General features: G+C 39.5%; 1 protein-coding gene across 2 annotated transcripts in view; it reads left to right on the plus strand.

Annotated features, from left to right (window-relative positions):
- Positions 1-415: 415 nt before the first annotated feature.
- Positions 416-15,722, plus strand: part of ALDH1L2 (aldehyde dehydrogenase 1 family member L2) — a 32,348-nt gene continuing 17,041 nt past the window's right edge. The window contains exons 1-6 of one of the 2 annotated variants that reach the window (XM_062616313.1): positions 441-658; positions 6,561-6,702; positions 8,868-9,102; positions 12,603-12,768; positions 13,545-13,646; positions 15,182-15,271. In XM_062616313.1, coding sequence (XP_062472297.1) covers positions 608-658; positions 6,561-6,702; positions 8,868-9,102; positions 12,603-12,768; positions 13,545-13,646; positions 15,182-15,271 — 786 coding nt within the window. In that variant the 5' untranslated portion in view covers positions 441-607. Of the gene's footprint in view, positions 659-6,560; positions 6,703-8,867; positions 9,103-12,602; positions 12,769-13,544; positions 13,647-15,181; positions 15,272-15,722 lie in introns of both variants that reach the window. The other variant, XM_062616314.1, reaches the window with a different exon arrangement.

The raw sequence follows: 15,722 nt of genomic DNA on the forward strand, positions 1-15,722 counted from the left end.
AAAGTCATTAATATGTGTGTTAACCTCATTACTGGCATTTTTGACATGCAATAAACCAAAAAGTCAGGTCCATAATCTACACGAATCTTTGCACAGAAGATTCACATCAATGTCTCCCCGACCGCCTGGGTAGAGGGGCCGAAGCCGGGGGCCATCTCTCCTCCGACCCCGTGGCGGCCCCTGCGGAAGGGGAGGACTGAGTACCACTCAAACCCCAGCCCTCGGCCCACCAAGCACTGTCCAGGTGTCCGTGACCCGTGTCCTCCGGCCCTGTGGGGCGGGGCAGAGTCGCTCGCCCGGCTCCCCACCACCTCCCCAGGGCTGCACGGCGCCTACACACCCACACCCACGCCCCTCCCCTCCGCTTTCCCGGCGCCGGGGCCGGTCCCGGGGGCGGGGCGGGGGCAGCGGGAGCGGCAGGTGCGGAGCCCCCGCCCTCCAGCCGCCGCGCCGGTCGCCGCGGGCCCGGGCGGGGGCGCGCGCCGCGGATGCAGGCGCTGGCGGGGCGCCAGCAGCATCGGCGCGGGTTGCATCAGACGAGGCGCTCCGCTGCCGCCGCGGGTGCTGGGCAGCCGAGGGAGCTCGGGGCCCTGCGGTGCTCCGCAAGATGCTGCGGACAGCCCCGCGGCTGCTGCGGACGATCTGCACCACGGCCGCGGTGAGTGGCGCGGGGCGGCCAGGGGGGATGTGTCCCCCTCCCACCGTGCCGTGCCGTGCTCGGCAGCGAACGGCGGGGGTTGCTCCTCGGTGTGTCTCCCCGGCCGGCGGGCAACCAGGAGCCGAGCACAGAGGGGAAAAAGTAGCGGGAGGTGGCATTTCTCAGGGTGTGATGCGTATTGTCTCTGCCGCGGTTTTAATAGAGCGCGTACAGCGCGGGAAGGTCAGAAGGGCTCCAGAGGGGGCTTGGTTTGGGCGCAGAAGCAGCATCTTGGCCGGCTGGTCTGCGGCGGGATCGCAGCCATCATCTGGGCGCTGCATCTTGCAGGGATGTGCCTGGAAGCTGCGGGGAACAGGCACCAGCGATGCTGCGATAAGTCCCAGTAGTCCTGTGTTGAGAACAATGTGAGTGTGGCTGTTCGCTGCCTCCCTCACGCTGGATTGGTTCAGTGAGAAGCTGGAGGTTGATTCCTCAGTTAGAAAGGGCCATGTCCATTCCCAGTGCCGGAAAGAAGCCTATGCTTTGGCCTGGGGAGCATGTTTACTTTGTGACCTTCTCATCGCCAGTTCATAGCTCTGGGATGGTGGTGGGTTGCTCGGGTTGAAGTTGATGGTCTTAATTCCTCTGCACCCCGCGGTTTAATTTTTTACAGCTCTGAATATTTGTTCCAGGCCATCCTTTATGTCCTGTTAGATATATGGACTGCAGAACTCTTGCAAGTAACTGCTCCCTGAAAGCCTTGCCCAATCCAAATTGTCCAGATGCGTAGGTTTGGCAAGCTGAATGAGGCTGGGGGAAGACTTTTTCCTTTCCTAAAGACAGTTCTTTGTTTCATATTTGACTGCTTGGTTTAGGATGAAGACAGCACTCCTCTGAAAGTATCTACGTGAACGTATTATAATACAGACATTTAACACAAGCTTTTTGGAAATGCAGTCAGCAGTGCCAAAAAATGTGAATGAATGACTGGTGAGAACACATTGCCTCTAGATGTGTAGATGGGAGGGGAGGTTCTATGATAGGTTTCTTTCTATCTGGAAGCACTGGCATTCAGCACATGTTGGGGGAACCTCCGTAGAAATACAGTTGCAGTACTGCTTTTCAAAGGAGGCAAAATTCTATATTAATTTTAAAAAAAGATGTAACATATGAAAATATTCACTAGCTTCACTAAATTCTTACACAGAATAAATAAAAAAATGGAATCTTCATAGTAAGATAGTAAGCTTCATAACCACAGTAGCAGTTGCTAGATCTTTGCTTTCAAGAGATTTGATTAGAAACTGATAACCAATTGAATTTTAGACACACATACAGAAAAGCTAGTAACTGAATATTATTTTTATCTATGAAATAAATATTCTTCTATGGATAGGTTTTGTAACAGTAGACTTTTCTGAGAGAAAAAAAGTGTAGCTCTTGGACTTGTCTTTCATTGTTAGGAACTAGAACTTAGCAAGATAGTTACCAGCCTTTGTCAGGCTGCTTCTTGCTGCTTCTCCATGCTGAATTCTGTTTATTTATTTGCATTATTTTTGGTTAGGTATTTTGGAGGAAAAAAAAAACCAAACCCAACGTTATAGTTTTTAATGAGCTGTTGTAAAATAAATTCCAGTACAGTATCAACAGATGGTATGGACAGAATTTTTAATTGGGGAAGTGAAACATATCTGTGCTTGCATATTGAGGCAGTGAAATAGTGGTATTTCAGACAAGTTGAACATCCAAGATAAGACTGCTTCTACAAGCAGTTGTCAGGTTTTATGCTCCTTATCTATCTGGTTTTCTTCATCCAAACTGGGAGCACTAGAGTTTGGGAAAGAGAATTAATATTAATCTGTGTTATAATATAAGCAAAAGAGAAATTTAATGAAGAAATTAAAGTTCAGACAATTAAAACAATGGAATTATAGTACAGTGAGCATCAACCTTCTAAATTCTTACGTTTTGGTAGCACTGTCATAATAGCTACATTACCCTATGATCAGTCATAAAAGAAAGGCCTGATCTCTATAAACCACCTGGATTGCATTGTTTGCCATAACTAGGAATTGGGTAACCCTACAAAAGTACAGCAAAAAGTCCTGTCTGATACTACATGACCATTAACCTTCCCATGCATCTGTTTATGAATGTTATACATCTGTTGTCAGCCAGGCAACTGCAAAAGACATCTAATATAACCTCTTAACATCACTGATGGACACAACAAAGTTTAATCTTTTTATACGTTAGTGATATTGATTCAGTATCTACCTAGCACATTATTCAATGACAAGTTTGTTGTGGTGTTCTTCAATGAGCTTCCTTTCTACAGCTACTTAATGAAAGCTCATTATGGTACACTGGCCAAAATGAGCCCTCAAACTGTTTTTAATGTCTGTGTAATCTTATAGAATTTCCATTTCAATTGAGTATTACATCCACATTAAATTCTTCTAAAAGGATATCCCACTTTCACAGGTCTAATTCAGCTTAGGTGAAAATACTTGAGGAGAGTTTCCAGATGAAGATACAGGGTGGCTATAAGATCTCGTGCAGTTGCTCAACTGTAATTTTTCAAATACAACAAAAAATGAAGGACTGAATCTGTGGCCTGATCATGCAAGCCCCTCCACATACGGGATTTCTTTTCTTTTTTTTTTTTTTTTACTCAGTAGAAATCCTGGCTTGTTTGTGGGTTTGGCTCCTGCTTTCTACCCATGGCAGTACATGTGTTAATGCACTACAAACAAATTGTCATGTCTAACCCAGATCTTAATAGAAATCATGCAACGTACATATATCATTCGTTGGAGAAGTAAGTCAAGAATCACTGGTCATAGCATAATTACCAGATCCATCTTGAAATTGAATTCAGTCCCCATTTGAGTAACTTGGTGTAAGTGTGAGACAGCAGAGCTGATTTGCTGCCAGGCTAATCCTTTTGTGCACTACAGTGAAGAAATGGGACTTAGCCAGTCTGCAGTCATCTCAATTTTGCCAGGGTTTTTTTATTTGTTTGTTTGAGGGTTGTGTTCTCTGCTTGCTTCTCACCATTTGTTGACTCATTGCCACAACTAACACAAATTAAGCATGTGTAGCTTTACTGAAACAATGTTGATTTACAGCAACTCATGATTTGGAACTGGAACTGGTATGCAGTTCCATGTAATATGAGAATCAGATTTATTCACACGGAAACATGAACTGAAAGTTAAGTTTAGGAATAGAGGATGCAGATGCTATTAACACTTTATGAATAAGTGGAGAAAAGGTAGCTCTTAAAATGGTGATAAATTTGGGCTTAAAATTACAGGAAGATTGGCCAAGTGTAAGAAAAGCAACAGAGGGCAGCAAGTCAGTACTTTAAAAAGGAGGTTGGGTAAAATTATGAAAGCAATCCTGTGACGTGATTTCTTGTGAAGGAAGGAGGACTAGATCTGTTAGTTAAGAAGATCCCTTCCAGTCTTCTGTTCTTATGGAGAGATGTTAACAAAAGGATGAAAGTCAAATAATTCTTATCAGGACCGTCTTTAATGTTTCGTCAAAGTATTAGTTGGGCTACCACTGTAAATTATCATAGTACAGTAATCAGCGAGTAATCACAGTACATAATACAGTAATTGTATGCTTGGAACTGCATACCAGTTCCAGTTCCAAATCATGAGTCTTTATACCATGCCAAACACGTTCAGTGATTCAGCAGCTTAGTCCAACTTGCCTGCTCTAGTTAAAATAGCAAAACCTGATGATTAATTACTTTTTATAGTGCAGCAATATTTTTGCTGTACAAGCAAAGATATCAGTCATAAAGCTTTGGTAGTAAGTTCTACCAGCATCCCTTGGGCATTGCTACATAAGGATTGCATTGCAAGGATAAGTTGTGCTCATTGTAATTCAGAACAATGTCTTGTCTCGTGGTCGTATTTTAGGCAATACTGCCAGCAGTGCAGTATTGGTTAGTAGTATTATCATCAGCAGTCTTACAGTCTTTTTTACCAGCCAAATATAACAATCTGATTTTTGCAAGAGCCTGAGTTATGTCCACCTTTGCATCTTCCTGTTACTACTGCAGTTGCACTAGTGCTGACTAATGCTGTAATACAGCGACAGTTTTACTGTGGAGTTTCATTCTGAGGGAAAATACTGCCTCTGGCCAAATAGTTATTTCCTATTGTTTTATACAAAAGGTAAAAAACACACTTCAGTATTCCTGTAGTGGAACTTACCAACTCATAACTCACTTTTTTTCCAGGACAGCTGCACAAGTAAAATGTAACTTGAAGCGAGGAAAATACATCTGTAGTATTTCAGCTCTGAAATGAATTGCAAGAAAACAGATTGCAGTTTTGAGCAGCCTGTTTTTCAAGAAATTTCTCTTTGTCCTAGAACTTTTCATATGGTTTGATTGGCAGTCCAGACCATTGGTATTCAATCAATAACCCAAATAATATTCTCCTTTCTCAGCACCATAAGAAAGGGAAAAGAGGAGGGAGGAGGAAAACATACAAGTGCCAACATATAGAACAAATGCCAGTGGTTAAGATATTCAGACAGTGCTTTGATTCTTTTTTTATCATTCCAAGCTCATGGCATCTAAAGGGTCGTATAGAAAAAATGGAAGTCGAAGTCCATTTGTGAAAGCTGAAGTTAAGAATAAAGAGGGGGGAAGTATGTGGATACCTCCTAAGAGGAGGTGTCTTTATAGATTGAGTCTAGGAATAGTTTCTACCAGATTTAGCTTCGAGAAAGGTTTTATGTATATCCTGTGTAGACCTTTCCTTCATAATCAGGTTTGCTAGTCCATTTGTTTTTCAAGGGCTTTGAGTTTCCAGGAGCTGATGAAAAATGTGAAGGCAGTGCTTAATAGGGATAGTTCCACCTTTCTGCCAGTGCTTACGTGCTCATTCCTGCTCCCCCGCTGGACCTCTGTTAGGACCTATGGCAGTGCAATGAACTATTCCAGTGAATAGATCCAGCTAAGAACAAGCCACATTTTGGTAGGTCAGTGCCTCCCTTCCTCAGTACCTTAATCCAGTTCATGCAGCTACAGAAATACCAGTTCTGGGATAAAGCAGGTGTTAGAGGCAGGGGACTGGAGGTAGGGTGAGAGAGGAGCACAATTATCTCCTAAATCTGAAGGGACTCTGAAGGTATTGGTAATTTCTCAGGGTGCAAGCACTTAAATAACATAGCAGTACATGATAGCCTGGTGTCATAGTAGTGTTGTGATTCTAACTATGCTAAAAATAAACAGTTTGGGCAGTTATTCCCACATACTCAGTCTGAAGAAGCTTAAAAGCACATGTCTAGCATAGTGGGATGCAAATGCAGAAGACAGTGGAAGTCCAGCAAGGGAACCTCATGTTTAGCAGTATTTCTTTGTAGGAGGATCAAATGGATGCTCATTACCTTTAACTTGGAAGGAAAAATGCAAGCATATCTTCTTTAGTCTATACATATTAACCACAAATAATACAATACCATTTAAGTATAGGGTAAATCCCTGTAATAAAGGGTGTGTTCCAGGCACCTAAATTATGCCTAGAAAAAGTGTTTTATGTATCTGTTTCAAAAGATGTATTTTAATTTCTTACCTCATTAGTTCTATCTAAATAAGATCATGCAACCTGATACGCCCCGTGTAACCTGCAGTGGGTCTGTCTTATGACAACCTGGGAAAGCCATATAAACATCAGTGACATTATCAGATGATACTTTCATGTTAAGTGTGGTCTCTCAGAATTGTATATTGCTTGTCATTAATAAAAAAAAATAATTATTATTCCTTCAAAGGTGATTGGGATAGAAAGTCTCTTCCACTTTAAACACTGATCAAGAAAGTGCAAGAGAGAAGTGTAAGCTCTAATGTATTTTCTTTTCATCCTATAACATGCCTTGTTTGAATTCTTTTTACCAGGCTTATCAACACAAGCTAAAGCTAGCCCTTATAGGTCAAAGTATTTTTGGGCAAGAAGTTTATAACAAGCTGAGAAAAGAGGGACATAAAGTTGTGGGTGTATTCACAGTGCCTGACAAGAATGGACAAGCTGATCCTTTGGGTAAGTGTAACTTTAATCCCAATCTTAAAATTACAGGCATACATAACAAACTTGCCTTTTCGTGAGAAGAGATATCTATATGGAAATGACTTGCATATATTGTCCTTATTACACTGATTCAGCATAAGAACTATGCTTTAACAAACACAAGTCCCAGAACCAGTTTAACCTTGTCGGTATTTAAAAGTTGTTTCTAGCCATACAGGGCCATACATTAAGATATTTGAAAAATAAATTGATCTCTGTACCTTATTTGAATGTACATCCCAGAGGTAATTCTGAACTAGAAATGTATCTTAAAACAAACAGTTGCTGAGCCAGTACTCAAGCACAAATGTCTGTCACCTGTTTCACTGCTGGCTGTGACATGCAAGGCTTGGAGCCAAGACTGTTTATCCCTGGCTTTCTGCCTGTCCTGACAAGCTTGTATGCTGCAGTGTACCTGCAGAGCCTATTTCTCTTCCACCTAAACTATGGAAAACCGACTGAAAACATTAGAGGAGGCTTTGCTCTGGCTTTTTCCACTGTCAGGATGCATAAGGGTTTTCTAGACTTCCTAAAGAAAGAGTTGTTGCTCGACAACAGAATTGTACTCATAGAACAGAACCCAGTGGGTCAAAGAAGCTACTTTGGAATAACCTGAATTGTAAACTCTTAGGTTTGTTTTATTCACTGGCACAAAAATAGTGAAATAATATGATTAGCAAATGGAAGTACCAGAATGGAATGTACTTTCATGGATAATCTGAAATTAAAACTAACATTCTATGAGCTGTCTAAAGTTCAAGTCTCTCTCAGTTTTGGGTTTTTTTTTTGGTCAGGTCCTGACATGTTTTTACAGAATTCTTATGAGAGAAGAGTCAAACATAACTTTTACTTGTGTGGACTATGGTGCTCCCAAGCTAGCATATAGTTCTCAAGTTTACTGCATTCTGTAACTCTATCTCATTAAAAGACTTAATCACATTAAAAGAGTAAATCACAAAGATTTATTTTGGAAGAAGTAGAGGAGGCAACTATTTGTTTAGAAAAAAACTATTCAACTCTTCAGCTCTGGAAGCATCCCATAATACTTTTACATTATATAAACTTTAATTGTACAGTTATTACACTAGCAGATGTAATTGAGTAAATCTTCCATTGATTTTAATTGTATATTTACTTTAAACTGTAGAATTAGTTTATTGCTGTCCCAATATTAAAAAAAATTACTAGACGCTTTATTGCTTTTTACTTCTAGATGACTCAAAGAGCTTAAGTCTCAAGTGAAATTTAAAAATGTTTCTGTATTTTCATGCAGCTACAATTTTTGTTTCTAAAAGAAATTGCAGTACGCACTAACTTCTATAGGCTTGTATTTAAGTAAGTATTTACCTAACACCCACGTTAATAGGCTAAAGATGCTTAGGTCAAAGTCAAGATCCAATTTCAGAACTGAAAAGAAGAAAGTAAAATATAAAAATGTGTATAGAAATATAAATTAAATGGATTTTCCATAACTCTTCTTGTTTTCCCTGTTCTTCCTATTACACATACAACTTAACTGATGTAGAGTTTGACTCTTGCTCTCTGTGACGAGTTATTAAGCAGTTGCATAATGGAATTTATCAAACGCCTGAAAATTCCCTCTACAGTGTAGCTCAAACAAAGTGTGTGCCTCACAGATAAACAAAAGCATATCCAGAAGGCATCAGTAAACGGAATTTTGAGGAAATTTCTGAAGGCCACTATCATCTGTAATTATTTTCACCATATGCCCAAATGCTGCTGACACAAATGAATCTTAGTTCTATGTAGTCATGTTCGCATACAAATTGCTGAAGTAGAAAACTAAATTCTGCTACACCAAACCAGTTGCAGGCAAACTGAATGACTGGACAAGAAATTAAGTGTCATTGTTAAGTAGTCAGTAACATTCATCATTCTTTTCTGCTTTTGTTGGGTGACCTTAATGTTGAGAATAAAGTAAGCTGTAGTAATGAGAATAAAAGAATTAATAGAATATATCCAAGCCAAAGGTTTTTAGACAGCTTACAGAACAGTACAAAGGGCACTGTAATCGTACACTTGATCTGCTTGACTTGCCATGGAGTATCTCTCATAGTCCAGTTTAGATTTTTAACACAAAATGTGAATTAAAAAAATATTTTTTTCTTGCCCCTCAGCACTGGCAGCAGAGAAGGATGGAACTCCTGTTTTTAAGTTCCCCAGATGGAGAGCTAAAGGCAAGCCTATCCAGGAAGTAGTTGCAGCCTACAAATCGGTTGGAGCAGAGTTAAATGTCCTTCCGTTCTGTACACAGTTCATCCCCATGGATGTTATTGACTGCCCAAAACATGGCTCAATTATTTACCATCCATCCATCCTGCCACGTCACAGAGGAGCTTCTGCAATCAACTGGTGAGTTTTGTGCATCAAAACTACGTGTGTGTCCCATTAGGATGTAAGTCTGTACCCATTACTCACGTAAATGGGTGTTTACATCAACAGTTCTGTTGACTTGCAAGTGCTCTGAAGGAACTTCACTGAAGCAGCTGAGTATTTGGTTCATGAACTGCATTTCATACCTGAGATTCATTATGATTTCCAATTCAAGTGCAGCTGTTACTCTGGGAAGGTCAGTGATGTGATCTGTACATTCATATATTTTACTTCCATAGGCAAAGCTATGATCTGGAGTTTTCATAGGCAGGACACTGCCCTTGTAGCTCAAGCACTAGATATGTGCCACAGCGGGGCTTGATTCAGTCTAAGGAAAGGGAGGAGAGAGAAGAGAAGAGAATCTACAAGAATAAAAACCTTATCTTGCTGTCCTCCTGAGTGATGCACAAAGCTAGATTCAAAATGTTCCTGTCAAAGAACTACACTGCAATCATACCCCAGTAGACTCAGATCTAACATTCTTGTGACAACATAAATGCCATTATCACAGTGTTTAAATTCAGTAAGAAATTGCCTAAATATGAAGGAATAATTTTAAAAGAACCTTACAGGCAGCACGGTGATTATCTAAAGACACAGTATTGTAGATTCAAAGCAAAAACATATTTTGCTTTTTTTTGTATTTTTAATCCTTAATGGGAAAAAAATGCTAAGCTGAAGTACTTAAACAGAGGAGTAGAGGAGACTGTTAGAGATGTAAGGAAATTCCTCAAAAATGGCAGTTTTGTCCAAGTAATTAAAATCAAAAAGACCATAAACTCTGGCAAATCAGATGAAAAATAAGAGTAAGGGAGTCCAGGAAAAAGTTAAAAAAAAAAAATCAACCCAAACCAACCTTTTAAAGGTATAAAATTGAATCATAACGATTTTCCCAAATACATTCAAGATGGGAGGTGTGTAGAGTGATAGAACTGATTTTAAAAAGGTGCTTATCAAAGAGAATACTACAGTAGGAAGCCTGTGCTGGTATTCAGGATGGAGTAGCATAAGACTGTATTACCACAGAGCCCTTCTTTGTGCAGAACAAGTCAGAACAATTCTCTTGAGCTGAACTTTTATTAAACTGATGAATGAATAAAAAAATCCTCTCTCAGGACCAGGGGATGTTCAAGCAAAGGTTCTGCAGGTCTGGGACAGCCTGCAGCATTTCTGTTCCTTCAGATTGCATTGGTGCAGGAGACTGGAAAACAGCAAGAGAATACCAGTTTTAAAAGGGCTGAAAGGGGAAGGAGGAAACTTTAGATCAGTCACTTTGATTTTGATCGACTAAAGAACATAATTACTACACAAGTGGGTGAATGTGATAACATGAAAGTGAGGTTAAGAAAGTGAGAGGTCAAAGTTGAAAAACATAAGGTAATGCACATGAAGGGAAAAATACTAACTATATGTAAGCAGTAATAAATTCAAATTAATGGTTGCCACTCAGAAAAGAGACCGTGGAAGGATCTTAAATACTGTCTGCATCTAATTTAGAAGATGAAGGAACTAGAAATGCTTCAGAAAAGGCTAAGAAAGATGGTCAAAGGTATAGAACAGTTTCCATATGATAGAAGACTAGGAGTCTTCAGACTGGAAAAAAGGTTGTTGGGAAGGAAATATGCTAGCAGTGTATTTAGCCATGAAAGACATGAAAATGTGAATAAGAAAAGATTGCTCATTCTTAATCAAAAGGCAGAGGGCAGCCAGCAGAGACATCAAGCAGTAGAATTCGATTAAATAAAGGAGGACTCTGCAGTCTGTTGTTAAATGTGAAACTGCATGTCTAGACCGCTCTAGAAGGGGAAAAGTTAATCAAGATCTGTTCCACAGGAAGATGTAGATACAAACTCTCAGGAATTTCCTGAGATGAAGAAATGGGAGCGTTTCCCAATGGTATACCACCAGTCTTGCTCCATTTTGCATACTCCTTCTGTAAGCATCCGTTTTCTGCTTTCTCAGGTAAAGGCTGTTGTCTCAAGACCTTTCATCTACAATAGGATTCTCACACCATTCTTGCATTTCATCCTCTTACACCTTGCCCCCATCACAACTTCTTTCACATGTTGTGGCTACAGCCCTGGTGCTGATCAGACCTTTTTCCCCCACAGCGTGACCGAGGAAGCCTGTGAGAATTAGTCATTGCTAAAGGGGCACCAGGCACGAGCAAGGGCCCTGGTCCTCCGAGAGTTCCTCACTTCAACCTTTACAGCCTCTTCTAGCTGTTGCAAGTTTGTTATCAGCAGCCGTCTGCAGGGGGAGCTGTTGGACAGAAGAGGGGACGCAACAGTAGTTCTCACGACGTCACCTGTTCACCATCAGGGACATTTGCGTGCAATATCTTCTTCTCTTCCAGTGCCATCCTGAGGTCATCCACCTCTCACAAGGGTGATCTTTTGGAATTTTTCATATAAAACAGAAAAAGTGCTGCTCAAATAGGTGAAACATCTGATACGGGCTGACGAAACTTCTGTAAGCTTTTACTTCTGTTCTACTTGACAACTTCCCCAGTTGTCTTTGGAGTTTGTCCTTTGTTCTGCACAAACGTGTGCTTTACTCATTTTAATTATGTAGTTTTCAGTTCTTACAATTAATATTGTCAATATTTTTGCAATTAAAATTTTATACACTTGAACTTTCAAGTGTATAAACCAGATGTCAGGTGATCCTGTTATACATGGACTGCCAAGGGAATACTTACATGAGATATGTCTTACTGAAAACTGCATTGGTGTTTGAATGGATAAAAAAAGGTTAAAACAATGCAGGAAAGATAGATCTCTCCATTTGTGGCTGCTCCCTTAAACACACTTCTCTTTGATTCCATCATTCTGAGGCACGCAGTTCCAAAGGAAAACTGGAAAGTAACTGGCTGAAGTTCTGGCAGATCCTGAGCTAACGTAAATCAGCATAGGTCTATTTTAAGCAGGGCTGTATGTCCGTGTACAGCAGCTGGGAATCTGGCTGGATACAAATTCCCTTAATAACTTGTCTTGAAACAGTTGCATATCCATCATTTTCCACTCCCAGTTTAGATCTTTTTCAGCTGTGCGACAACTGTATTTCCCTTGCTGACCTTCAGGTAAGTCATGAGGCTTAGATAATTACAGTAAGCAATTATGCATTATTGAGACAATATGCTATCTAGATGCTTTGTCTTTCAAATTACATCATAACTATTGCACATCTTTTGCTTTGTGTGTCTTACCACTAGTAATACTTGAAAAATAATTTTCACAATGAAACTGTGATAAGACACACTGGATTCAGTTGCAGCATTTATGTCACTTTGTGGAAGCCACACATCAACAGTATCAAAACTGTGTGTTCCTGACTATGAAATGAACAATGAAACTGGTATTAAAGACAGTCAGGATTTTCTATCTACCTAAAGTAAATGAATGTGTAACAGAAGGGTTGATATCCCTGGCTACTTTCATACTGTCTGTACTTACCCTAAGGCTGTTTTTTATGTCCAGGACTTTAATTCAAGGAGATAAGAAAGCAGGATTTACTATTTTTTGGGCTGATGATGGCTTGGACACTGGACCAATCCTTCTGCAGAGAGAATGTGATGTTGGCCAAAATGATACTGTGGATGACCTGTATAACCGGTTTCTCTTCCCAGAAGGAGTAAAGGCTATGGTATGTTTAGCTGAATTAAATATCAGCATTTTACGAGGAAGAGAAAAGCATGTGCTCGAGTTTGAGAGCAGAGGAAATACAGACAAGATGCATGCATTTGGAAGGCAGACGTTGTGGTGCTCAGTCAAATCCTAGAATTCAGTGGAGCTGCACTGCTTCACAACAGCTGAGGAGGTAGCCTCAGAGTATTCGTTGCTGGCAGCAGGCAGAGCATACCCCATTTCCACAGAAGACAATAAGGCAAATTTGTTTGGAATACGGCTCTTTCCACAGATTTCTTGAAAAAGAGGAGGGGGGATGGTGTTTTGTATTCAAAGCTGTGGTGGATTTGCTTTGGATTTTTTATGCTTGTCCTTTTTCTGTATTGCTTTTAAATGAAGAAAAGAAAATGCATAAAAAATACTCAGCCTGACTTCTTAGAGATTTTCCTTCTCTCTCCATTTAAATGCAGAGAAATAACATTTTGCAGAAAAAAAAAGAAAAGAGTTGAATGCAATCATACAGAGCCACATTCTTGTCCTGCAGAATTTAGGCAGCTGGTATGTGTTTGGTGACTAGGCACTTTCACCAAATTTCTGAGGCTGTTTCTTCTGTCAAAGAGGTTTAAGCAGGTATATGTTAATCAGTGCAGCATTGGTCGCCGAGATTTTGGTAATCTTAGGTTTTAAAAATAAACCAGTTCCCTTTGTGGCAGAAAGTCTCTTGGGTCGTTCCCAAGTATGACTGAGGAAAAAAGGCAAACCAAGCTAACATTACATCTGTTGCTTTTTACTTAGGTGGAAGCTGTACATCTAATTGCTGATGGTAAGGCCCCTCGTATACCTCAGCCTAAAGAAGGGGCAACATACGAAGGCATCCAGAAAAAGGAAAATGCAGAGGTATGTTAAATAACACAGCATTCATGCATGTCACTAAAAAAGTTATTAACTCGAATTACAACAGTTGTACTTTGTAGTTAACATGAATTTTAACACAATTGTTTCTTCACCTCTTATTCCTGGGTCGATGCATGTAGTGGAGCCCCAGGTAAGTTCCTATTCCCTTTCAGCAGTTACAGATATTTAGAAACTTGATGTTTGCTCACCAAGTTGGGATCATCTGCGTGCAGCTAGATGGTAGCTACACAGCATTGAATAGATAGCTCTGTTTACCAGCAGTCCATACTAAATTCTTTACCAGGAATAGATCTGATGTTGGGAAAATCAAGTGGCACCTTTCCCTTTGGCACCAGGAAAAGAAACAAAACAGGTCATATAAACAACAGGTAAAAAAAAAAATGATTTAAACACCAATGTCAGAATTATATTGTACAAGCATCCCCCCCCCTCCACATTAGCTGGATCTTCTTTGTGGGTGAGAACCCCACCATAAAATGATAGTGAGTGCTGGCTGTTTTACCTTCTTTTCTTTTCTAGATCAGTACAAAATCTAAAAAAAAAAAAAAAAGGAAAAATTATTCCAACAATTTCAGTCTCTTGTCCACAGTGAATATAGTCCTTTCCACCTGAAGTATTGTAGGAGATGCTTTTTATCATAGTCCAATTCCTAACTTGCTTCAGAAATAAATAGCTTTGAATAAGGATTTTTTTTATTCATCCTTTTAATATAACATGTAGGGAGCTTCCTTGGAATGAACTAGCTTAATCTCCCTGCTCTGTAACTATTTTCATTGGCTTATAACTTACTTCTAAATATTCTTTATGCTTAAACTAAGAAGGATGCTGGATACTGGAGTGTTGTTATTTAATAGCTATTCGGTTTCTTTCTTAAGTCATTTTGTACATATACCCACAATACCGCAAAGATAAAAGAATATATTTTCACTGGTGTTAGATATTAAACATACATGACATTCTTAAAACATTATTTTTTTTTTCTCAAAGTCTTGCAGGAATTGCAAACTGTAGTAGGGATCCTATTTCTGAAACAATTTATAAAGGATTAGTAAATTATTTGAAAATATTTCAATAGAAGCTTGTAGATTTAGTAAAGAACTTAGAATCCAAGCTATAAACAGATCATTTTCAGCAGAAAGTGGTACCCCAGACATACACTTATTTATATTTATACTATGGTTGTTAACTTTGTTAGTCATAATGCTAATTATTTATGAATTAATACCCAGCAGTAAGAGTTATACTTTCATTATATTAGTGTGAGAAGAAGAATCTATGAAAAGATACAGACTGCACAGAACACAGAAGAGCTAAGAGCATCACATTTGTTATGTCTTTGGTGATTAGCCATCTAGAGATTACTAATCGCTTTTTATTAGGCCAGACCTTTACTGTATTCTAGATGTATGAATGGCTGAAAAAGGAGGGAGAATTTGTAATTCTTATATAGGAAAATACTACTAACTTCATTTGCACCTAAACAGAGAATAATTAGGTGGCATGTCTTGATTTCCTAGATCTCCTGGGACCAACCTGCAGCATCTTTGCACAATTGGATTCGAGGGCATGATAAAGTGCCTGGAGCATGGGCGACAATAGATGGCCAGGTATGGTCTGAAAACCAGAAGTATATTACTCTTTTCTATATCTTCCTTTTGACCTTTTATTTTATTACAAAACTAAAGGTGTTTGTATACAGGTGAATGCAAATGAGAGTTACATTGGAGTAGCTGTCATTTGGTAACTGCATGTTTTGTATGTATCTAGAACAGGCACCTAAACAAATGTACAGAATACAATAGTTAGGATATTTTACTTTAAATGATAGCTCCATTTAATTCAATGAAAGATTAAGGTAATACCTGAAAAAAAAATGGGCATGGTACAAAGCAATAAGTAAGAAGAGTAGAATCAGACTGTGCCAGTCATTTTGGGAAGTAGGCATGCATTGCAGCATAATGCAACCCATGCTGTACAGTGGGCAACATCATAGTATTACCAGCAAAATGAAACACTGTGAGCTACTGAAATAACAAAGGTTTTGTTTTAAAGAGATTT

This window comes from Pezoporus occidentalis, unplaced genomic scaffold (assembly GCF_034315485.1).
Source record: "Pezoporus occidentalis ecotype Australia unplaced genomic scaffold, CSIRO_AGI_Poc_V1 ctg19, whole genome shotgun sequence".
NCBI classification, from domain to species: domain Eukaryota; kingdom Metazoa; phylum Chordata; class Aves; order Psittaciformes; family Psittacidae; genus Pezoporus; species Pezoporus occidentalis.